Genomic DNA, 25,649 nt, shown 5'->3' on the forward strand with positions numbered 1-25,649 from the left:
CCTGAAACTTGATGTGGTAGCTACACTAGTTTTGGCAAACATATCTCCTTTTTATAGTGCTTCATTTTATTTTTCCCAGGATTTTTTTTTTCCCCTGGGCAGTCATGGCCTCTTGTGATCCAAGTAATCTATAAAAAGACAAAGTTGATGCGGTTCATAGTAATTTGAAAGACTTTATTACCCACCTGAAGCCAAAAGACCCCAAGATATGTTACAAACTAGTATCAAAGATCTCCAAGTCAGAGTGTATAGAACTCTAACAAAATGATGATTCAAAACAAAGGAAAACAAAACTCCCAAGATAAAGATAGGAATAAGATTGGAATAGGCCCTATATGAGGAGGATATAAAAATTGGCAAAAAAAAAAAAAAAACACAAAACACACACAGAAGAGGCATTCAATTTTATTAACTACTAGGATTTACAAAATAAACCACGAGAGACCACCCTATTGTTGATAAGAATGGCTAAAAAGAGACCGATGAACCCAAATTTTGCAACACCCAGAGTTCACAGACACTGCGGATGGGATGTAAGTTAGTGCAACGTTTTGGAAAGCATTATCGAGTGTGAACATATGCATAACCCCTGACTCAGAATCTGTACCCCTAAATATTGACACAGCAGAAATGCATACAGATGCTTTAAAAAGATCTGTGCCAAAAATCCACTTTTTGTAGATATGCTCCTTACTATAATATCTAAAAGTTGAAAACAACATCGTTGTCCAGTCACCGTACGTGCATGAGCTGTAATATATTTCTACAGTGGAGTTCTGCAGAGCAATGAAAATGAATAAATTATGTCTGCATGCAACAGCACGGATGGCTGTCAGAAATATGATGTGAGCAAATGAATTCAGACAAAAAATTTCCTAAGCCCATTTATATAAAGCTCAAAAACAGGAAGAACTAATCAAGTCAGAAGAGTTATTTTTGAGGACGGAGGCAGATAATGCTCCATTTCTTGATCTAGATGCTGGCTACCTCTAGAGATATAATTTGAAAAACAAGAATTTTAAAAATGTTATTAAAATTAAAAGTCATAAAAACAAAGGGAAGATGTTTACTTAAATTTCTGGTCATTTTAAGCCATTCCTCTTGCAAGATAAAATAATTCTGACAGAAGGGGAGGGGGTTGTATCTTTCTTGTTAGTTCTCTGTTAGTAATTAAACTTTTCTATTTTGTTGCGGGGGGGGTTGCGGGGAGGGTTGCGGGGAGCCTGGGTGGCTCGCTCGGCTAAGTGTCTGACTTGATTTCAGCTCAGGTCGTGATCCCAGGGTCCTGGGATCGAGTCCCGCATCGGGCTCCCTGCTCAACGGAGAGTTGGCTTCTCCCTCTCCCCTCCCCCTGCTTGGTTCTCTCTGTCTCTTTCTCAAATAAAGTCTTTAAAAAAAAATAATTTTCTATTTTTAACATGTGATGAAACAATGCCATATAGTTTTCTGACGGTTTCCAGTAAGAAAGCACGCTTTGGGACACTATGTTATTGGTGACAGTGGCTGAGAAATGCCAGCGATCCCGTAGAGTGGATTAGATATGGAAGATGACATTGATAGCATGCAAGTGAACAAGCACATGGTTTTATCTGGTGCTAGGTTTCAGAATCCAGACCGTAAGCCCAGGAGATGAGATTTGGACCTGAAAATGATGTAGTCATGTCGACAGGGCAGGGATAGATTGACAAGTCCCTGTGCCTGTGAGACACATGGGGACAGGCGAAGGTCTTACTGCCGTCTTAAAATAGAGGGCACGAATGAAGCATCCATGCTGGGTAGGAAGGATAAACTACAGGGATGGGATTGAAGTCATAAAAGAGCCAGATGGAAGAAGGATTTAGGCCCTTGGCAAGAACAGGCATCACAGGAAAAGACCCATCTGCCTTGCAGACCTAGAACCCCAGGGTAGTGCACGCAGAACACACTGTGGGATTAGTGACATTCCGGCAGGGCAAGGCCAGGTGATGCAGAGCCTGCAGAGGGGCAGGCTTTTTGTGGATGTACTGTTTGGGGTTAGAGCTAAAATGAGAGCGTGGGGTGGAGCTAAAACCAAAGGTACGAAAAAGAAAAGAAAAAAAAAAACAGGCCCATCTGCAAGCAGGAAATGAATGCTAGTTCCTGACCCTTCTGTGTGATAGGAATTACTAAGGGAACTAGGGAAGTTTTAATTTAAGTCACTACTGATTAAAGTTTAATCCAAAGTTATGAATATGCTAAATCCCAAGAGCGTGAAAAATAAAGTTAATACGAAACATAAAGGCCATAAAAGTAAAGTCTTAATACTTATTTTTAAGTTTTAATATTTAAATCTCTATCTCTTTTCCAAAAGCACCATGATGAAGACAAACCTGGACTATTATCTTAAGATTTTTAAAATTTATTTTATGAGAGAGAATGCTCACAGGAGGAGGGAGCAGGCTGCAGAGAGAGAAGCAGACTCCCCACTGAGCAGGGAGCCCCACACGGGGCTCATCCCAGGACCCTGAGATCATGACTTGAGCCGAAGGCAGATGCTTAACCTCCTGAGCCACCCAGGAAACGCTGCACTGTTATCTTTTAGCCACTACTGGGCTGCCTAAACTTGGACAGATTTCTTAATTTTTGTAAGCATCACGTCTGCAAGTTATCAGACTATATAACACATTTCTCATGAATATAAACAAGAAAATGCATACAGAGCACTGAGTACAGTGCCTGGCTCTGCACAGATCTCTCAGTAAACGTCCATTGTCACTGTGAATTATTTTCTCTGAGTAGGTTTTTTTACCTGTAAGATAATAATCATCTTCGTGTTCTCAGTTCAGCGTGCATTGTGCATGTAAGTTATCAAAACACAGTTCAATGGAATGCTCATGTATTTGATCGTTGCCCTTGAAACTAAATAGTGGACCTTTCTAGAAGTCACCTTAGTATAGAATTCTAAGTTTTCTTCTCATGTGAATGATAGAATAAGAAATAGTTATAAATGCTAAAATTAATATAAAAACAGTTTCTTCCATTATGTAATGACTAGGTATATCCAATCTTTGAAATACACTGAGATATTATCCCCTTGAGAAATAATCCATATAACTTTTTCCACTTGAATTTTGTTTCATTATTGAAATATATACCCTTTATTTATTTCACCCATGACCCCCCACCTCCCTTCTGGCAACCACCAGTTCTCTGTATTTAAGAGTCTGGGGTTTTTGTTGTTGTTCCTTCCTTTGTTCATTTTTTTTCTTTTTTTCATTTGTTTTGTTAAATTCCACATGTGAGTGAAATCATATGCTTTGTCTTTCTGACTTATTTTGCTTGGCATAATACCCTCTAGCTCCATCCACATTGTTGCAAATGGCAAGATTTCATACTTCTTTATGGCTGGGTAATATTCCATTGTGATAGATAGAGATGGATGGATGTAGTGTATCCATTCATCAGTCAGTGGACATTTTGGCTTTTTCCATAATTTGGCTATTGTTGATAATGCTGCTGTAAACATCAGGGTGCATGTATCCCTTCGAAAAAGTATTTTTGTATCCTTTGGGTAAATACCTAGTAGTACAATTGCTGACTTGTAGGGTAGCTCTCTTTTTAATTTTTTGAGGAACCTCCATACTGTTTTCCACAGTGGCTGCACCTGTTTGCATTCCCACCAACAGAGCAAGAGGGTTCCCCTTTTACTGCATCCTCACCAACACCTGTTTCTTGGGTTGTTGACTCTAGCCATTCTGACAGGTGTGAGGTGATACCTCGTTGTAGTTTTGATTTGCATTTCCCTGATGATGAATAATGTTAAGCATCTTTTCATGTGTCTAGTGGCCATCTGAATGTCGTCTTTGGAAAAAATGTTTATTCATGTCCTGTCCATTCTTTACTTGGATTATTTGTTTTTTGCATGTTGAGTTGTATAAATTCTTTATATATACCTCTCCTTTTTCCACTCATCTACTGATGGATACTCAGGTTGCTTCCATATCTTGACTTCTAGAAATAATGCCTTAAACATACGGGTGCATATATCTTTTTGAATTAGTGTTTGGGGTTTTTTTGGGTAAATACCCAATAGTGGAATTATTGGATGATATGGTAGCTTTAATTTTTTGAGGAACCTCCATACTGTTTTCCACAGTAGCTACACCAGCTTAACATTCCCACCAGCAGTGCACAGGTGTTCCTTTTTTCCACATCCTTGTCAATACTTGTTATTTCTTGTCTTTCTGATTTTAGCCATTCTGACAGCTATAAGGTGATATCTCATTGTGGTTTTGATTTGCATTTCTCTGATGATTAGTGATGTTAGCATCTTTTCCTTTGTCTGTTGACCATCTGTATGTCTTCTTTGGAAAAATGGCCATTCAGGTCCTCTGCCCATTTTTAATTGGATTATTTATTTTTTGGTGTTGAGTTGTATAAGTTCTTTATATATTTTGGACATTAACCCCGTATTGGGTATATCATTTGTGAATATCTCCTCCCATTCAGTAGGGTGCATTTCTGTTTTGTTGATTATTTCCCTTGTTGTGCAAAAGCTTTTTATTTTGGTGTAGTATCAGTAGTTTAATTTTGTTTTTGGTTCCCTTGCCTCAGGAGACATCTAGAAAAATGTTTCTGTGGCTAATATTAAAGAAATTACTACCTATTGTTTCTTCTAGGAACTTTATGGTCACAGGTTTCACATTTGTGTCTTTAATTCATTCTCAGTTCGTTTTTGTGGATGGTGTAGGAAAGTGGTCCAGTTTCATTCTTTGCACGCAGCTGTCCAGTTTTCCCAATATCATTTGTTGAAGAGACTGTCTTCCCCATTGTATATTCTTGCCTCCTTTGTCATAGATTGATTGACCATAGAGTCATGGGTTCATGTCTAGGCTCTCTGTTCTGTCTCACTGATCTATGTGCCTGCTTTTGTGCCAGTACCATCTTGTTTTGATTACTACGGTTTTAGAGTATATCTTGAAATCTGGGATTGTGATACCCTAGGTACAGTACCAAGAAACTGTTAGAACTGATAAATGAATTTAAAAAACAGTTGTAGGATGCACAATTAATGTACAGAAATCTATACACTAATAATGAAAGCAGAGAGAGAAATTAAGAAAATAATCCTATTTACAATTGCAGCAACAAGAATAAAGTATACCTAAGGATAAACCAGGAAGTGAAAGACTGTACTCCAAAAACTATAAAACACTGATGAGAGAAATTGAAGATGACACAAATGGAAAGATTTTTCATTCTCATGGATTTGAAAAACCAATATTGTTCAAATGTCCATGCTACCCAAAGCATTCTACAGACTCAATGCAATCCCTATCAAAATACCAACAGCATTTTTTACAGAGCTAGATCAAATAATTCTAAAATGTGTACAGAACCACAAAAGACCCTGAATAGCCAAAGCTATCTTGAGAAAGATCAACTTGCATATTTTAAATGAGATATCTCATATCAGCAATTGGTATTTATGAGACATATTTATGTTTTAAATGAGTAGTATTATCTCAACACTGTGCTATGAAGTATCTTTTTTACAAATTTTTCTTTGTCAGTAATTATCGATGGCTTGGTAGTTCCCTTTCAGGAAATCATAGCAACTTTAAGAAAAAAATAATCTCCACATATTTAGAGGTGAGGTTCTGAATAGCAAACCCTAACAGCACAGGTGGGAGAAATTTCAGTCTTCAGGCAATACCCGTACGAACTTATCCAGAGAACAGGTTTATAAAGAATATTTTTTAAAAGGGCACATTGGGGGTTTTGGTCCTTATCACACAACAGCAAACCATAACATTGGGTGAGGTTATCTTCTAGTAATTAATTACTGTTGGAGAAGTGGGAAAAAAATCTTGAAATTCTCTTAAATAAAACAAAAATAATCAAGAAGTCAGTACAATTTCTTAACTATGCTTTTTCAGAAAGAAGGCACTAAAGCCATATTAAAAAAAAAAAATCACAAACTGGAAAAGGCCAGCAATTTAAGAACATTAAATAGATCCCTTAAATTCCTCTCTTTGTAGATATGGTCAAAAATGCCATTTTTCAAAGAAAAAGTATTAATAGAAAGTTCTGAACAGCAGAAAATTTATCTTTCAAGATTATAAAATGAATTATCTGTTAAAAAGTTGAAAAATGCAAGAATCCTTAGAAGGCTTTAATGAATCACAGCATGACACATAATTTTTTCTGGCACCTCCTGAGCATATTAATGTTATGTTGTGTTAACAGTCATCATGAAAATTAGGGGTAACTAATGAGGAAAGGAACACCATGGAAATGTATAATCTCACCTGCATTTATAAGGGTTTCATTAGCACTAAATGCAATTAAAACATTGAATTCTTTCTTACCATGTCATTTAATGGAGCAGCTCCACTAGGATGGGGATGTAAACAACACGCCTTTTTCCCAGTGTTTGTGTTCCCGTGTGTCCTACGAGAGAGATGTACAGATAAAGCTACTGGTCTTCATTTAATTCCTACGGACTCCGAAAAGAGGTGGAAAAAAATGAGATAGTAAATGTGAATGTTTAATAAAATCTATTAGGTACAGGTGTCATCTCTCTCTGAAGCAAGGAGCCTGGGAATAACCTTTAGTCCAACCCATCCTTCCCTTCATACAGTTTACTGTCAAATCTTGCACGGGCCTTGGAGTCAAAGATTCCAGGTTCTTCTCCCCAGCTGTGTGATTTGGGCACATTTACGGGGTTTTACTGTCACATATATGCTTCAGGAACGTCATCTACAGAATGCTTCTTGTTCTTTCTACCTACCAGAGTTAAGAAAATTAAATGAGACCCTATTGATAGGGTCCTTAGTCCAATGCAGAACACTTGGTGCCCAGTCTGATTATCTCTTACATTTTCCCAGATCTTTCGTGAATATAGTCTTTTATTCATTACGCTTTTTCAGGGCTGACACTCAACCTGCATCTAATAATCCCAATCATTGTCAGTGCCAGTTCTTAATTGGCTGAAGAACTGTTTGGATTGCAGCAGGCTGGCTGAAGGCAATTAGGCTAAAAATAGATTGGCCGGTATTAGGTCTTAGCCAAAACAAAACAAACAAAAATTAGCCGTTTTATCAAATATAAACGTTATCTAGTAACTGTCTTTGATTTTTTTCATTTGTGTCAAGTTGACCCACAATATTACATTAGTTTCAGCTGTGCAACATAGTGATCAACTTCTCCGTTTTATGCCTTGCTCACCACAGGCGTAGTGCCCATCTGTCACCACACAACGCTTTTACAGTACCATTGACGATATGCCCATGACTTACTCATTCCGTCACTGGAAGCCTGTGTCTCCTCTTCCCCTCCACCAATATTTCCCACCTTCGCTCTCCTCTGGCAACCATCAGTTTGTTCTCTATATTTATGGGTCTGATTCTGTTTTTTTATTTATTACTCATTTGTGTTGTTTTTTAGATTCCACATATGAGTGAAATTACATGATATTTGTTTTTTTTCAGTTTTACTTAGTGCAACACCCTCCAGGTCCATCCATGCTATTGCAAATGCCAAAATCTCATCCTTTTTTTTTTTTATGGCTGTGTAATAATCCATTGTGTGTGTGTGTGCGTGCGTGTGTGTGTGTCATGTATCACCTCTCACTTTTCCGTTTGTCTATCAACATATAGATGGCCAACAGACACATGAAAAGACGCTTGACATCATTCATCATCAGGGAAATGCAAATCAAAAGTGCAATGAGATGCAACTTACACCAATCAGGGTGGCTAAAACCAACAACACAAAAAACACATGTTGGCAAGGATGCAGAGAAAAACGAACCTTCATGGCTGTTGGTGGGAATGCAAACTGGTGCCGCCACTCTGAACAGTATGGAGGCTCCTCAGAAAATTAAAAATAGAACTCTGCTAGGCTCCAGCAATTGCACTATTAGATATTTACACAAAGAAAACAAAAGCACTAATTCAAAATAATATAGGCACCTTATGTTTATTGAAACATTATTTACAGTAGCCAAGGTATACAGTCTAGTAACTTTCAAGCCTTGATAATGTTGGTATTTTGTGGGCTGGTTTTACAACAATTTATAGATTTTATGTATCCTTTAAAAATATGTCTTTTTCAAAATAGTATTACTTATTACAATTTTTTAAAAATCCTACTCTTACTATTATAAAATACATTTTTTTGAAATAAAAAAATTCTGTATAACTGGTTAATGACTGAAAATAATAGGTTATAAAGCTATACAGATGATATGGTCCTGGTTACAGAAAGTGTATGTTTATATAGTAAATATAAAAGGTCATATATAAAGTTATTAATAATGACTATAAATGGATATAATTATAGGTTTTTAAATATCTTTGCTAATATGCATTTCCTGACATTTCTGTAATAAGCAAGAAGTAATCAGACACTTCATATATTAAACACATTATAAAAAAACTATTGGCCATTAAAGTTGTTATAACTTTTCATCTTTACAAATAACACAGAGCAAGAATAATTAGATGAAAATGATTTAGGAATTAAGAAAGAGTGATTTAGGAATTTTTAAGAAGGAAAAATCATAGTGAAAATCAAAAGCATGTGAGCAATTTTGCAAAAATAAATTCAAAATTATTATAGCCCCATGCATGCTTCTCAAAAAATAAAAATATTGGGGATGCCTAGGTGGCTCAGTCGGTTAAGCGTCTGCCTTCAGCTCAGGTCATGATCCCAGGGTCCTGGGATCAAGCCCCGCATCAGGCTCCTTGCTCAGCGGGAACCTGCCTCTCCCTCTGCCTGCCACTACCCCTGCTTGCGCACTCTCTCTGAGACAAATAAATAAAATTTTTTAAAAAATTAAAAATAAATTTAAAAAAATAAAAATATTTCTAAAAACCAGCAATTGGCAATGCTAATATTTTATCATATTATCTTAAGATGGAATTGTAATGTTGGCCACTCTGCTTTGTAGCATATTGTTTTGGGGACAGTTCGTTTTAGAATTTCATCTAACAAAAAATAATAACAGGAATTTTAGTTTAGTGTTACAGCTGTTTCTTCTTAGCAAACTTCTCAGATGTTAAACATAAAATACACTGGTACCAAATTGAAAAAATAAGTATATGTATGTACATATGTATTTACACATATATATCTATTGTGTATATACACACATAGAGAAAGTGGAAGGAATGTTTCAAAATTACCTCCAATTTATTTTTTTATTTTTAAAGATTTTATTTATTTGACAGAGACACAGCAAGAGAGGGAACACAAGCAGGGGGCGTGGGAGAGGGAGAAGCAGGCTTCCCGCGGAGCAGGGGACCTGATGTGGGGCTCGATCCCAGGACCCTGGGATCATGACCCGAGTCGAAGGTGGACACTTAACGACTGAGCCACCCAGGCGCCCCAAAATTACCTCCAATTTATTTTTTTATTTTTTTTAACGATTTTATTTATTTATTTATTTGAGAGAGAGAATGAGAGAGAAAGAGAGCATGAGAGGGGGGAGGGTCAGAGGGAGAACAGACTCCCCGCTGAGCAGGGAGCCCGATGCGGGACTCGATCCCGGGACTCCAGGATCATGACCTGAGCCGAAGGCAGTCGCTCAACCAACTGAGCCACCCAGGGGCCCAAATTACCTCCAATTTAAATGAAGGACACTGAAGAGAGCAACTTTTTTTGCTGAATGTGGTGTATTGTTTATATTAAAATGTTGCGATTTGTATCTATTCAAGGAGACAGATTTTATTGTCCCATGTGTAAATAGCACCATTGCAATCCGTAAATACAGCCCTAATTAGTGTCACTTTAACTGTCCTTAAGGCTTTTCTTCTACTAATCATTAGTTTCAGCCTAGTATTTTATATTCAATATGTTTTTGATAGTTCTCCATTTATTGTCCAAAGTAAAAGGTTTATAAATTGAATTCTATTTTCCTTTGACAGACTCTTTAAAAAGCAATGATAAAGGTTTGTTTTTTTGTAGTAAAGCTTTTTGTTTGTGCTTGTTCTCTTCTCAGATGGGCAATCAAACATTGTCAGAGAGAATGCAGAGAGCATTCAACATTTGGATTTAATTTGCAAATGCCTTGCTATCCAGTTCCCCTGATTTTCTCTTAATAATTGAAGGATAAATAGGCTTCTTATACATTATTCATATTCTAAACCTTTTTGCAATAGTGAAAATGCCATTATTTATCTTTTAACATTAACTTTGCTTTAAAATTGTAAAAATACATAGGATGTTTAAATGAAAAGATACTCAAATCTTTGTATGAAGCAAGGTAGTCCATATTATTCAACACATGAAGGACACCCTGTCTTAAATATTCTAATGATGGGAACAAAAGTAAGCTTAAAAACATGTTTGTATTCAAGAGGATCTTTTCAAAGTCATGTTACATATCCTAGTTTAAATTTAAATTTTCATTTTTGAAATAGATTTTAATAATCAATGTGGAAACCAAGTGACACAAAATATAAAAGACTAAGATAATTAAGAAACAAAATTTTTTATGTAACAGACATATAAATATTATAATATGCCAAGGTAAATGCTATAGTAAAAAATACGTAAGTTAGAGTACTAGGAACCTGCAGGTGAAAACAACACTGCCCCTAGGGCTGTCGGGACTGCATTCAGAAAACTAGTCATTTAAGCTGAAGGTTGACTACACTGCTCAATATTATGTATGTTCAGTGTGTGTGTGTGTGTGTGTGTGTGTGTGTGTGTGTGCAGCAAAATATAGTGCAGGAGGGAACATCATCCGGCCTAGCACACAAGAGACATTTTAATTTAGAAGAAACTGTGTAAGCAAAGGATTGGAATCATAAAATAACATAGGTCGTTCTGGAAACACGCTAGGTAATGTGGTTTGGGGGAAATATAAGTAGAGTTAAATGTAAGGCAAGAGGTTGGAATGGTAAACTGGGATCAGACAGAGTATTTCATGGACTTGTCTTAATGGCCCTCCTCTGGGAGGTGGGGGCTCTCGGTCGCTTTTCAGCTGTTTCTGGAGTGAAAAATGAGACACGAGAGCCTGCGTTGGGCAGCATCTGCTTGATAGATGGTCTCTGAGCTGAGGCATATTGCGGAAGTCCAACACAAAAGGCTTGCTGAGGGACTGGAAGTCAGGAGGCCAGGAGCGAGATTTTGGATGCTGAGATCTCTCGCTCAGTTCCTGTGTAGGTGGGGGGCCCTTGCCAGGCAAGGAGACCACAGCCTGAGGGACAAGCGCATAGTAGCCTGGAGAGGGACCGGAGCAGGGTAGGGGCGAGGACTGAGAAGATGAAACTGTGTTTGGATTGATTGGATTTAATGTAATTGAGGAAGAACACCGAGTTAGAAATAGTGTGTCATTTAATTTACTTTGAATGCTGAAGGATTTGAATTCCTAACTACAGAATTATTGCAAAGGCAAAGACTTCTTTTTTTTAAAGATTTTATTTATTTATTTGAGAGAGAGAGAGAATGAGAGATAGAAAGCACCAGAGGGAAGAGGGTCAGAGGGAGAAGCAGACTCCCCGCTGAGCAGGGAGCCCGATGCGGAACTCGATCCGGAGACTCCAGGATCATGACCCGAGCCGCAGGCAGTCACCCAACCAACTGAGCCACCCAGGCGCCCAAGGCAAAGATTTCTTAAACATTTCAATAATAATTGAGCTTTCCCTAAAAATCCTGAACATTTTGGGATTCAGAGTCACCATTAAAAGCTAGTTTTCCTCTATCAAATAGAAGGCTCAGATTGTACATGTGTTTTCAGTTCTTACTGCGTCTGTTGAGTGGAGCACAATTTCTTTCTTTTCCACGTGAATGAAAAGAGAGCAAATGTTTCAGAGTTCATTTCAAAGCATCATTGAGGAATATATGATCAGTCATGCTAGTAGGAATAATGAGGAAAAGAACAAGGCAATTATTTTTTGAGGTAATATTTGTTTTCCAAAGAAGTTACAAGGAAAGGGAAATAGTACTTTAAAAAAAAAGCGTTGTGGTCATCACATAAATCCAAGTCTTCCCGATGTTTGAATCTCATGCCTTCCATAATAAGACATATTTTAGTATATAACTAAAAATGATAAAAGGAAGATTTTGCTGTTCTTCGATTTCTTGAATTTTTCAAATGGGTATTATCGTGTGATATTTGGCACCACTCTTTAAACTTTGGCAAATTCTAACTATAATAAAACAACAGTAAAATTCCTGAAAAGGTCTTTGTAATTCAAACAGTGTTGCTCTTGTCAACATACCATTATCAAATTGTCATTTCTACAATAAGCTGCGTTTTACTCATTAGAATATCTCTAAATTATATTAGACTTAAATATACACATAGTAAGTGCACATACTGAAATTAGGAATTATTGGACTGTGATGACTTTTTTGACATCCTGATAAAAAAAAACAAACACTAAGCTTTCTTATTTAAAAAAGTCTTGGGTCGCTGGGTGGCTCAGATGGTTAAGCGTCTGTCTTCGGCTCAGGTCATGATCCCAGTGTCCTGGGATCGGGTCCCGCATCGGGCTCCCTGCTCCTTGGGAGCCTGCTTCTCCCTCTGCTTCTCTCTCTTTCTCTGTCTCTCATGAATAAATAAATAAAATCTTTAAAAAAAAAAAAATAAATAAAAACGTCTCTTCTCTTTTTTTCTAGTTTTTTTTTTTTTTTTTTGCATAAGTCTTGTATAGCCTTATAAATAGACGAGTCTACCTGACATTTTCCTTTCCTCATTCATATTTTATCATATGTTGGACAAATCTATTGTCTTTAAGTGCTTTAAAATGAAGGTTTCTTTGTACTTCCTACAAATCAAGAGCCAAGTTAAAGTAGTTTAAGAAGCCAAAGAGATCTACGGCAGATGTTCATTTTGCCCCTTGAAAACACACCTTGACATACTGACATTAGTAGCTGAAAATGTGGGATTTGCGTATTTTTACTCTGACATTCTAAAATACTTCCACTCTATTTCAGGGAAAGTGAGCCACCAGCACTGGTAAATGTTAAAATGGGGTCTAATTGAAAAGTTGAAGTTAAAAGTTAGCATTATTGGACTTTAATGGGCTTTGGAAGTTCTTAGGACATCACTAATTATTCCACTAATATTTCTGTATTCATAGTACTCATTTAGGCAAGAGAGGGGAATGGTTACTTATGCTGTTACAAAATTAATGGGCTCACCTACACCCCCGTATGATAGAGGCAATTATTTGGTGATTTTCTCTTAATGTTGGGCACCTGTGTGCATTAAAATTTCCAGATGAGGTCTTAGAAATGCGTAAGTGGTTTCCTGTGTCTTAGCTTTCATTTAGAAATATAATTACAGCAGGTATAATTATAATATTCATTTCTGATTTTCATTCTTTTAAAACAACTCTAGACATAACTTTCCTGATTCTGCTAACAGAAACTCCCAGAAGTCTGCGAATCAAATCTTCAAGGGTTACCTCTCCCAGATAATGATTGTGCTGGGAGCCCCATGTATATTTTTGATTATAAAGAAAGCTAATGGAATAAGTAAAGTGACATTGATTCTTTAGCAGATTTGATTCAATTACAGTTTTCTTGATGAGCCAGTTTTCAGTTTTAGGTGTTAGTTTAACGAAGCTTGTTAGATGTCCCCTTAGCGCTAATAAAAATGATGCAGTTTGTAAATTTTACTTATTTTTCCCTTTCTTCGACTATCTTTAGGAATTTTCCCCAGTTTTTTAGGAAATAATGCAGGTTATATTCATAATAGTTTATTTACTTAAACACACACACACACACACACACACACACACACACACACACACACACACACACACACACATAGCTGTTTTGCTTTATTCACACCTAAGTTCATTAGTGACATCTTTGGGCAAATAATTTCCTTTCAAAATCGTTCTTCTTAGTCACACAGAACACAGCAGAACTAACTTCTAATATTGTTTTAATTTTAAAATATCAGTTCTTTCTCCACTGCCCCTCCAAAAGCCAGGAAGGTAAATTTCTCTATGAAAATAGATGTGTTCTACATTAAAATATAAATGAATTTTGACTTACGTTTCCAATCACTTTCCTTCTTTTAGGGATGATACATTATACATTAGAGTAGAGTCTGTTCTATCCAGTGTAATTAACCTGGCCTGTTAAGTAGAAGATTGAATTACATTTGTTCTAATTGCAGATATAATAGATTTTACCCTCTATCATTTTATTTTGGTCTTCCCTTGTCCTGTTTTGTTTTCTTCTGTTTTCTTTTCTTCTGTTTTCTTTTTCTCTCCTTTTTGTTTCCATTGGATGGATATTTTTTCCTTGCCCCATGCATGTATCCTCTCTGATTTGTAAAGTTATATACTCTATTTTATTCAATAAGGGGTACCTTAGAAATTTTAACATACACGTACCTAAAAAATACCAGTATACCCTCCATCCTGAATATTATTTAGAATCTTAGGACATTTAAATTGAGTCCCTCCCATTGAAATTAATATATTATTGTTTTTGGATATTTTGCTCTATTTTTTTTTTAGCCACACACAACAATATAATTATTGTGTTGTAGAGTCCATGCTTAAGTAGAGTTATTCAGCCACCTACTGCTTTCTTTGCTTTTTCACATTTTCCTAAATCTTAGATCTTCCTCTGAAATCACACACCTTCCACTTACGGTACACAATTTAGAACTTTCCATGGGCACCTTTCCATGCTACTGAGTGTGCTAAGACCTTCTGTGACTCCCGTTTCTGTTGGGGGTAGGGTGTTGCTTGTTCTGGGTAGGTCACTTTGTATTTGTTCTGTTGGTAGGTTATTGGGCTTCTTAAATCTGTCGATAGCTGTCTTTTATCAGTTCTGAAAAATTCTATTCTCTCTTCTTGACTCTCTGATTAGGTGTTTGCTAAACTTGATCCCCCTCAATGCTTTGTCTCAAACTTGCTCTTAGATTTTTGGTCTTTGTTGCTCTGTAGGGCATTCTGCATCATTTCTTCTGTCCCTATCATTCAGTTCACTAATTCTCTCATCAGCAATGCCTCAGTTGCTAACAGCTTCATCTCTGGGTTTTTAATTTCCATTATTATTTCATCACTTCTAGAATTTTTTTATTTATGTTCAACTGTTCTCATTCTTTTTTTTTTCTTATTTTTACGACTATTTACTGAGGCATATTGAACATCTTCACATTATTCTCTTTGCCTGCTAATTCCCTTTGTGGGTATGACTTTGCTTTTTTTCAACAAGCTCTTTTTTATGACATTTTGTTTCTTGTTCATTTTGAGGATTATTTTAACTCTACCTTTTTATCGTTCTTGGAACTTACTTGTTAGAATTATTTGAGGCATAGGTTAGAGGTGACTTTTGAAAAAGTACCTACTTCTGTGAGGAGGCTAGGCTATTACCAATTAAAAATCACTTTTCTCGGGCACCTGGGTGGCTCAGTCGTTAAGCATCTGCCTTCGGCTTAGGTCATGATCCCAGGGTCCTGGGATCCAGCCCCGCATCGGGCTCCCTGCTCGGCGGAAAGCCTGCTTCTCCCTCTCCCACTCCCCCTGCTTGTGTTCCTGCTCTCACTATCTCTCTCTCTGTCAAATAAATAAATAAAATCTTTAAAAAATATCACTTTTCTCAAATTCTCAGTTGTGGCTTTTCTATTCATTCAGGTAGAATTTACAAATTCAGAAATTCAGAATATTATGATTTCTCCTAGAACTGAGCAATTGCTAATGTGTGAATAAAAGCTGCAGAATCCAATGGGGGCTTGTATTGGTTGGATTGATTCCCAAGGAAGGTCCCCCCCCCCCCCGCACTCATTATAAAAGTTTAAGCCAGGTGGTTTGCTTTGCAGTTTGGAGGCAGTGGTAGCAGTGGTAGCTGGAAAGGAGAGATGAATTTCTCAAATGCCCTTTAAGTGAGAATTGGGCATTCTGGGAAGGATAGTCTTATTAGACTCACTTCCACGAGTGGGGCTTGGGTCTTGCTTCCCATTCTCTGAGTCACTCACAACCTCATGAAGTAAATCTTTACTTCACCTAGATCAGCAAAATGCCCTCTATGTAGAACTACCACCTGCACAAAGGTTTTTGTATTCCTGCCTTCGCTTAGTTTTTAGCCTGCATATCTATTATTTTCTCTCCGTCTCTGGGACATATCTAGGAGGAGCTCTTAGGCTCTTTCTCCAGCTCTTACTATTGTGTTCACTGGGGTCCCAGTCCTGGTACTTAGTGTGACATATTGAGTATAGCGGTTTCGTTATAGGTTTTAGAGGGAGACCTCCCCACCTGTGCTTTAAGCCACTTTGGGATGATTGAGAGAAAGGGATTGATCTCTCTGTGCCTTCATTCCTTGACCTATAAGATAATAACAATAAAACGTACTCAGTGGGAAAGATGTCTGGAGATACTGTGTGAGGCCCTGGTCTGCCTGACTCTCTCCTCCATCATTCCTCAGTCCCCGGTTGACAGTTACATTGGCTCTGGAGGAGAAAGTTCCAGGTGTTGTGGAAGGACAAAACAATGAGAACAGTGTGACCACAGTCACATCCATGATGGGGACAGAAGGGACGTAAGCCCCGAAGTAAGGAGAACAGAGAGGGTGTTTGTGGAACTGAAAATTCCCTGGTGCCAGAGAAGTCATAATTGAATAAGAAAGTGATGGGAGGTTGCAGTCAGAAATGTATACATTAAAGTTTCCACCTCCAGAGATGGAGTGTTTCCTTAGAGGGAGTATCTCCGTAAGTCAGAAGACTAGCATGTGGTTATGGGATAGAATCGATGCAGTGAGGCATATCAGAGACCAATGACAGTTATTCATGCCTAAGAATTTGAAGATGGTCATTGATTGCATCATCTCCAAGAACACTGAAATTCACAGAGGAGGAGAAAGTCGAAGTAGGAGAGGGTACACTGAGAGTCAGATACCCATGGCCTCATTACATAAGTTCAGCAACAAGGAAGGGTAGAATGCGTACTACATATAAACGCATGGATTTCAGTTGGGGAAGAGGTTTTGCAAGCTTGACTCAGAGATGGTCTGGAAGCCCTAAAGTGGAAAAGAAAACAGAAAGAGGACAAAGTACATGCATCTTGAAAAAATTGGTTAATGGATTATTTTAAGGAAGTTACAGTTTGGGGCATCTGGGTGGCTCAGTCAGTTAAGTGTCTGCCTTTGGCTTAGGTCATGAGCACAGGGTCCCTGCTCAGAGGGGAGTCTGCTTCTCCCTCTCCCTCTGCTGCTTCCCTGCTTATGCTCTCTTTCTCTGTCAAATACAATATTTTTAAAAAAAGGTAAGTTACAGTCTTATGATAATGTGTCTGGAGTAATAAGTTTAAATTAATTTTGTGTTTAAATTTGCATATTCATTGGTAAATATTAGATATAAAATTAAAATTTTTGATTATGGTAAAAATTATAATAGTTATAGTATACTTGGTTATATTTCACATATGTACATATATATTTATCTTGAAAATAATGCTTGTTGATCAGTATTTTGTTTTCATTTTACAAATAAGGAAAGCGGAAAACTCTGGAGTGATTATTTGTCTTTTAAATCACACTCAGTTTTTGAGTACGTCTCTGAAACACAACACAAATAAACAAGTGAATTTAAAATTATTAAAAGTAGGAAGCAGGGACACTTGGGAGGCTCAGTCATTAAGCATCTGACTTTGGCTCAGGTCATGATCCCAGGGTCCTGGGATCAAGCCCTGCATCGGGCTCCCTGCTCAGTGGGAAGCCTGCTTCTCCCTCTCATACTCTTCCTGCTTGTGTTCCTTCTCTCACTGTGTCTCTCTGTCAAATAAATAAATAAAATCTTAAAAAAAAAAAAGTAGGAAGCAAATAGTTACAGTGCACTCTGTGCTGAAACTCTCACTTTTCACATCTGTAACCAGATTTAAAATTGTGTTCTTAATTTTGTTATCAGTATTTTTGGTGTGTATTTAAATATGTCATGTCTTCATGTACATACCCAACATTGATCAGTCACATCTTTGATACGGGTTTCAGTCTTAAATCATGTGTTTGCTGAAAATTGAATAGATTCAAAATTGAACTTGAAAATCCTTTAAATTGCTTCTAAGTGTAGTGCCTGTTGGCTTGTTTATCATTCACTGTTTAACTTGATATATTCAGCTACCTGTACTTGGGAGAGAGAGGGGAGATTTCAAAGAATGTTGATGATCGGGCAACCATCATCAACGCCCGTTTTCTGAAATGAGATCTTTGAGATTCAAAGAGGATTAAGCCCATTCAAAGAAATAGAAATTCAAAGTAGAATAATTATTGACAACGTACATATGATAGTAGTTTTATATTTTTGGAAAAATATCCAGTAAACATGATTTTTTAAAACCACGTATCTCATTTTTTGACAATCTGCTCACAGTGTACTGTGAAAAATCATAAAAGAAAATACATGGTTCTGAGCTGTACTTGATAATTCTGTACCCAAACTTGCATTCAGTGATTATTTGCTTCAGGAAAGGTCTTGATGCCAGAAGGACCAAGGTCCCAAGACCTGGCTTTGTGTGTGACAGAATTCAAGAGCAAGACATTTAGAGAAAGGGACAAAGATTTATTAAGTATAGAAATAAGAAAGTGACTTCACAGAGTAGTGGTCTCTCTGAGGTAGGAAAGAACGTTAGGGTTCGAAGCTCATAGCCAAGAATTCTTGAGACATCTTTGGTGCAAAAAGGTGGTTGTATTAAAGCATGGGGACAGGCCCCGGGGGTAGAAAGAGCTGCACCGGGGTCATGAGTAGCGGCCCATTATATACTTTCAAGTTCGGAGGGGGTTAGGGAGAGCGTTAAGTCTCTAAGGAATTTTGGAAGCAAGGTTTCCAGGACCTTGAGCAGGCTAGCTATTGTTGGGAAAAGGTCATTTATTACCAACTATAAACCTTTTAGTCCTGAGACCCTTCAGATGTATATTGGTGGGCCATATGCTTGGGGGATGATTACCAACCTGTATCTTGGGGGGGGGGAGGGGGGTGGTTAGAGATCAAGGAAGTTTCCAAAGGAATTTTTATATGTTAAAGTAGACTTACAGGATCCTGGTGGGGAGGGGGCGGTTTGGGCTAAGATTGCCTTTTGCTCTTAGCAAAGTGTTAACATTGAGGCCCTGAGTCCCTAGAGGAAGATCACTTGGCCTGTTTCAAGGACTTGTCAGTGGGCTGTAGGTAATAAGGAAATTTAATAATTTGTCTTCTGCCTTTGTTTCCCACATCATCTCCTCCCAGATGGGGGAAGAGGACCCCCGTTTGCTTCTAATGAAGGGTTTTATAAGTTTTTTAAAGTTAGCTAACCATATAGGGAGGGGCTTACTCTTCAACTTTGGGCTTATTACATTGGACAGTTCATTTTCCCATTTTCTTGGTGATGTGGTTTTGGAATATAGGTGAGGTTCGGTGGGGTGAGGTCTGGAGCCAATGGCCAAGAAAGAATTCTTGAGATGTCTTTGGTACAAAATGGTGGTTTTATTAAAGCACAGGAACAGGATCCCTGGGCAGAAAGAACTGCATTGGAAGTGTGAGGAGTGACTGATTCTATACTTGCGAGTTGAGGGAGGTGAGGAAAAGGGACGTTTTCAAAAGAACTTTCATATGCTAAAGAGGACTTACAGGATACCAGAGGCTTTGCCATTGTCAAGTTAAGGTTGTTTTTCCCTCTAGCAAGGCATTAACATAAAGAGAGTTGGGAGCATCCTGGAAGAACATCACACATGTCCCACCCAGGAGTGGGTGGGCGGGGGGGTGGGGGGGGTGGGGGGAGATGTTGTGGGGTGAGGTTGCAGGGTGTTAGCCTGGCTTTGTCTTCAGCTAGCCTTCTGCTCCCTCATCACCGGGGTTGTGGAATTACCCACAAAGGACAGTTTTAAGAATGTTCAGCCTTTGTGGCTTTTACTGCCAGAGGGAGTGGGGTCTGGTGGTCTTCCGTGAGTTAGATCTTGTCATTCTTTTATGACCTGTTTTTTTTTTTTTTCTTTTTTTCTTTTTTTCTTTATGACCTGACTTTAGGTTCAGGGTCAGGCTAAAACCGAAATGGCTTTAATCAGTTCGGTCAACTTGTTTCCCGAGCCTCCCTTCCCTCCTGCCTCAGTGTATTTTATTATAATTTTTATTATTTTTTTAAGATTTTATTTATTTGATGGAGAGAGACACAGCGAGAGAGGGAACACAAGCAGGGGGAGTGGGAGAGGGAGAAGCAGGCTTCCCGCCGAGCAGGGAGCCCGATGCGGGGCTCCATCCCAGGGCCCTGGGACCATGACCTGACCTGAAGGCAGACGCTTAACGACTAAGGCACCCGGGTGCCCGTGCCTCGGTGTATTTTTAAAATGCAACTTAACCTGTTAAGAATAAAATACAGCTACCTTGTAGTTATCTTAATTTAATAAATTAGGAATAGTAGAAAGTGAAATTCCTTGCTTATTGAAATTGAAAGTTCATCAGTAAGAACTGTGCAAAGAAACTTAATGTACCAAGCAGTCACGGTGATTTTATTATAACCGTCATTTCTTTTCTAAATGTGATTGCATTGTGGTATGGGGTTTATTTTAAAATACAAAGGTTTGTTTGAGAAAGACAAATACCACATGATTTCAGTCATGTAGAACCTAAAAAAACAAAGCAAACAAAAAGCAGAATGAGACCTATAAATACAGAGAACAAACTGACAGTTTCCAGGGGGGAGGGGAGAAGGGGTGGGGCAGATGGGTGAAGGGGAGTGGGAGACAGGGGCTTCTAGTTATGGAATGAAAAAGTAACAGGAATATCGTCAAGGTTATTGCAATGGAACTATATGGTGACAGATGGTCGATACACTTGTGAGCACAGAATAACGTATAGAGATGTTGAATCACTGTGTTGTGCCCCTGAAACTAATGTAACATTGTGTGCCAACTATACTCAAATTATAAAAAATTAAAAATTTTTTTGAAAAGCACAGTCCTGGGGGCTCAGTCAGCTAAGCATCTGCCTTCAGCTCCGGTCATGATCTCAGGGTCCTGGTATCCAGTCCCAGGTAGGGCTCCTTGCTCCGCGGGGAGTCTGCTTCTCCCTCTCCCTCTGCTCCTCCCCTCGTTTGTGCTCTCTCTCTCAAATAAATAGGTAAAATCTTTAAAAGAGAAAAAAAAGAAAAAAGAAAATCACAGGCCTGGATGTTAGTTGTAAATACTTGGAAGTGGGGAGAAGGGGGTGATGTGGCCAACTGGACTTAGATTCTAGAGTTGGAAAGACCAGTCCTGAAGCATGGAGGTAGCTAAGCAGGTAAGATATTTAACTACCAAAGTCTCAACTTCTTTGCAGGTAAAATAGTGAATAATAATGTATATTTCATGGTATTATAGTATAGATGAAATAAAACGATTCAAAATGCCTGTAAAAATTTTAAAATACAAAGATTTAGAATCTCAAAACACAAAATTGAGTTAAAGAATTCAGACAGAAAGGAGAATCTATGGTGTGATCCCATCAACATAAAGTTACAAAATAGGCATAACTAGGGGCGCCTGGGTGGTTCTGTTGGTTGAGCGTCTGCCTTCGGCTCAGGTCATGATCTCAAGGTCCTGGGATCGAGTCTCACATCGGGCTCCCTGCTTGGCGAGGAGCCTGCTTCTCCCTTTCCCACTCCCCCTGCTTGTGTTCTCTCTCTCTCTCTGACAAATAAATAAAATCTTAAAAAAAAAATAAAAAATAGGCATAACCAATTTATTTACTTAGAAATAAACACCGTGGTTTCCTGGGGAGTGGGTATGGCTGAAAGGACATAGAGAACATTCTGGGATGCTGGTAATGCTTTATTTCCTGATGCAGGGGCTAGTCACATGGATGTGTATATTTTGCAAAATTTATTGAGCTGTATACTCATGATTTCTCCATTTTTGTGCACATTTTTTATACCTCACTGTCATTTGCATCAACAGTAAAAAATTTATTTCAGTGGAAACACCCATGCTAATTATAAATTAAAGGATAATATTCAAGCAAATCTTTGACCTCTTTGGCATTAGTCCCAGATTTGGTCCTAGTGTGTAAAAGAAATGTCTTTGATTACTTGATTCAGACTCTGATTTTAATTTTAGTTGGAATTGTGCTTTTAATTTTTTATGCTATCCTTCTTTAAATGAATAAAAACCCTGAGTTCAAAGCTTAAAAGGAAACACTTTGATAACGATTTTGTCTTTGTTCTTCTTCTCCTTTCAGTGATAATGTGATCTAATGTTGAAATCTAATTAATGTCCCTCTAATGTCAAAACTAAGCTCTGCCGTTCTGTGAAACGTACAGACTCTCTCCGGAGATGAGCTGGTAGCTGGAGCTCGTCCTAGTCTAAAGCTGAGAATTTTGACTTCCTAGAAAATTCAAGAAATATTTTACCCCAAAGTGAAATATCTGTTTGTTTTTTAATTTTAAATTACCTTGTTTACCAGGTGGTTAGAGTTATCCTGAAATGTTTTCCATGGTTAAACACATAATTAGAATTTGAAGCTGAGGTATCAAGCTCATGGTAAACCCTAATAAACATTCACTGTTATTTACTATTATTATCATTATATTTATCCCAACTTCACCACTTACTGTGTAGCCCTTGGCTGTTGAAATTTAGTTAGAATTCACACTTCAATTTCTGAATCCCATTAGCCTCATTTCGAGTGTTGAGTAGCCATATATGGCTACTGCTGTGTTGTACAGAACACAGAGCATTTCCTTCAGCACAGAAAATTCTGTTGGGTAGCACTAATTTATGTAGTTGGAATTATACATTTCTCAGAGTTTTTACTAAAGAAGATAATGTTTTATAGAATCCTTAGCATTGTAATGGCAAATCAAAAATGCTTGATACAGGGTGCCTGGGTGGCTCAGTCGGTTAAGCGTCTGCCTTCGGCTCAGGTCATGATCCTGGAGTCCCGGGATCGAGTCCCACATCGGGCTCCCGGCTCAGCGGGGAGTCTGCTTCTCCCTCTGACCCTCACCCTACTCGTGTTCTCTCTCTCTCTCTCTCTCTCTCTCTCTCTCTCTTTCTCAAATAAATAAATAAAATCTTTAAAAAAATGCTTGGTACATGATATTTAATATCTTTGGTAAAAATAAGAATAACCAAACAATGAAAATAATAATATAAAACTTACATATCTAGTATCATGAATAAGGTGTATGTAGCCTTGTGTAAATTCACTGAGACTCTCATACTTATCGTTCCTCTTCCAAATATTCCACTATGAAATAATTCTCAGACTGGCATTCTGAAAAATCTCTGAAGTAGAAGCTATAGAGCCAGGCTAATAGATTATACTCCCAGCTTCATTAAAAAGATAAATAAAAAATAAAAAACCAAAAACCACCAACAACATTCTAAACAACTATTTCCCTATTTAAATGCTAAATGTTAAGAAACCTTAACATGTAGATCATAAGTACCCACAATTAGGAACAAGTCTGGTTAATTGGGATATAGAATGATTAAAAAGGAACCTGGATTAAAAAAAAAAAAAAGGAACCTGGATTAGTATTCTAACCTTCTCTAATTATGATATGGCATCAACTAATTAGGATCTCTCTATACAGCCCTAGATTTATTGGCTAAGAGCTCTTAACTTTTCTCTCACTGTCATTTGAGCTCTTTTAGTGCCTTATTTTATTTTTTCCCCTTCTGGAAATAGGTTAGCTCAAAACGACTATCACATGCTATGCCTGTTACACAAGACAATGGCTAGGTAAACAATCAGTACCATCCTCAAACCAATTTGGATCACAGCCCAGAGTTGAACCCATTAGACATGCCAATCAAAACACTTAATTCACCAGGCTGGACTGGGTTATAACAGAGTCTGTGTCCTTCCTATTCACAGTTGGGTAGTTATTATCATTCTAATAACAACCATTCATCCCTGTGGACACAAAGGCTGTTAATCTACATAACGATACCCAGAACAATAGACTTATAGGAGGGTTGTATTGTGTTATTACAAAAGAATATCAGTCTTACAAACAGATAAGCCCTTGAATATAGGTTGTTGTTTTTTTCCTGCTTATTTATACCCTGTGTTTTTTCCCTCCTAGGCTACTGACAAAGATACTGGCAATTACAGCGCCATGGCTTACCGACTCATCATTCCACCCATTAAAGAGGGAAAAGAAGGATTTGTGGTGGAAACGTATACGGGCCTCATCAAAACCGCTATGCTCTTCCACAACATGAGAAGGTCCTACTTCAAGTTCCAAGTCATCGCAACTGACAACTATGGGCAGGGACTGAGTGGCAAAGCGGATGTCCTGGTAAGTAGATAGACATCTGGATTAGGGGAAGTGCGTGCACCTGCTAGTCTGTGGCCAGTGTTTCCAACTCACGGAACTTTTACATTTATTCGAAATAAGTTTTCTAAAACATAAATATGATTAATTTTCATCCAGATTGTTAGTAGCCACTGGTTTGGGATATGAAAGGTATAGCTTTAAGGCTGTGTATTTTTTTTGACATTTGGGAAATACATCATAATATGTTTTCATATATGGCTGCGACAACATTTCCACAAGTGTTGGATTTCCATTTGGTCTGTAGATTGCATTTTTTTTTTTAAGATTTTATTTATTTATTTATTTGTTAGAGATAGGAGAGCAGGATCACAAGCAGAGGGAATGGGAGAGGGAGAAGCAGGCTTCCCGCCGATCAGGGAGACCGACGTGGGGCTCGATCCCAGGACCCTGAGATTATGACCTGAGCTGAAGGCAGATGCTTAATGACTGAGCTACCCAGGCGTCCTTGTAGATTGCATTTTTAGTATAGAATTGGCTGGAACCAGTTTTAAAATGCTTTGCCGTGTGCTGTAGAAATTCAAATGGATGGAATTTTTATTACTGTTTAAATTCCTTTCAGACCTTTTGTAATTAAGAAAACGAAAGGAAATGTTTTGGAGCAAATTTACATTCCAATAGATGTCATTTCCTTCTTTTACCAAGCAAGATCCCCAGTGGTGGCATCTATGATCCTTGACTCAGTTACATTTGGCTTCAGTGGAGAATACCACTTTTTCTCATCTTTGTCTTAGGTGGCACACATTCTCCATGGTAGGGTATTCCCAAGGGCAGTTTGATATTACTGTTTGTTCAAGATATTCAACACCAGTGCTTCTGTACTATGGGATTTCTGCCAACTTGGAAGCGTGGATCGTTTGGACTTTGATGAATCTAGTAAACATTATAATTTATAATTATTACTGGAAATACTTGTCACAGGAAGACAGAATCAAGTATAATTTTTCTTTTGCTGTTTACATCTTAGGGGGTCTTCGTTTTCACAGTTCCCCGCAGTTCTCTGAACCAGTTTAACCTTCTTATATATGTAGATATCACAGATCACATGTTTTTCTTCTTATATACATAATGTTGCTATTTCCCTTCCTCTTATTTCAGGACTGCACAATGTGGTGCCGTCAGGATAGATTAAAAGGTCACTACACTAAGGATAATTAAAGTACTACAATAACAGGGACACCTGGGTGGCTCAGTTGGTTAAATGTCTGCCTTTGGCTCAGGTCATGATCTCAGGGTCTTGGATGGAGCCCTGCATTGGGCCCCTGCTCAGCGGAAAGTCTGCTTCTCCCCCTGCTTCTCCCCACTGTTCGTGCTCGTTCACTCTCTCCCAAATAAGTAAATAAAATCTTAAATATACTACAATAACATAAGTAAGATATAACTATATAAATTATCTGGTTAATATGTACATGAGCAGTGTGAAGTTTA

At 37.9% G+C, this 25,649-nt stretch overlaps 1 protein-coding gene across 1 annotated transcript in view; it reads left to right on the plus strand.

The window, feature by feature from the left end:
• Positions 1-25,649, plus strand: part of PCDH15 (protocadherin related 15) — a 1,343,394-nt gene that overhangs the window by 1,256,914 nt on the left and 60,831 nt on the right. The window contains exon 29 of the mRNA XM_035724230.1: positions 23,970-24,185. Coding sequence (XP_035580123.1) covers positions 23,970-24,185 — 216 coding nt within the window. The remainder of the gene's footprint in view (positions 1-23,969; positions 24,186-25,649) is intronic.

This window comes from Zalophus californianus, chromosome 15 (assembly GCF_009762305.2).
Source record: "Zalophus californianus isolate mZalCal1 chromosome 15, mZalCal1.pri.v2, whole genome shotgun sequence".
Lineage (NCBI taxonomy): Eukaryota > Metazoa > Chordata > Mammalia > Carnivora > Otariidae > Zalophus > Zalophus californianus.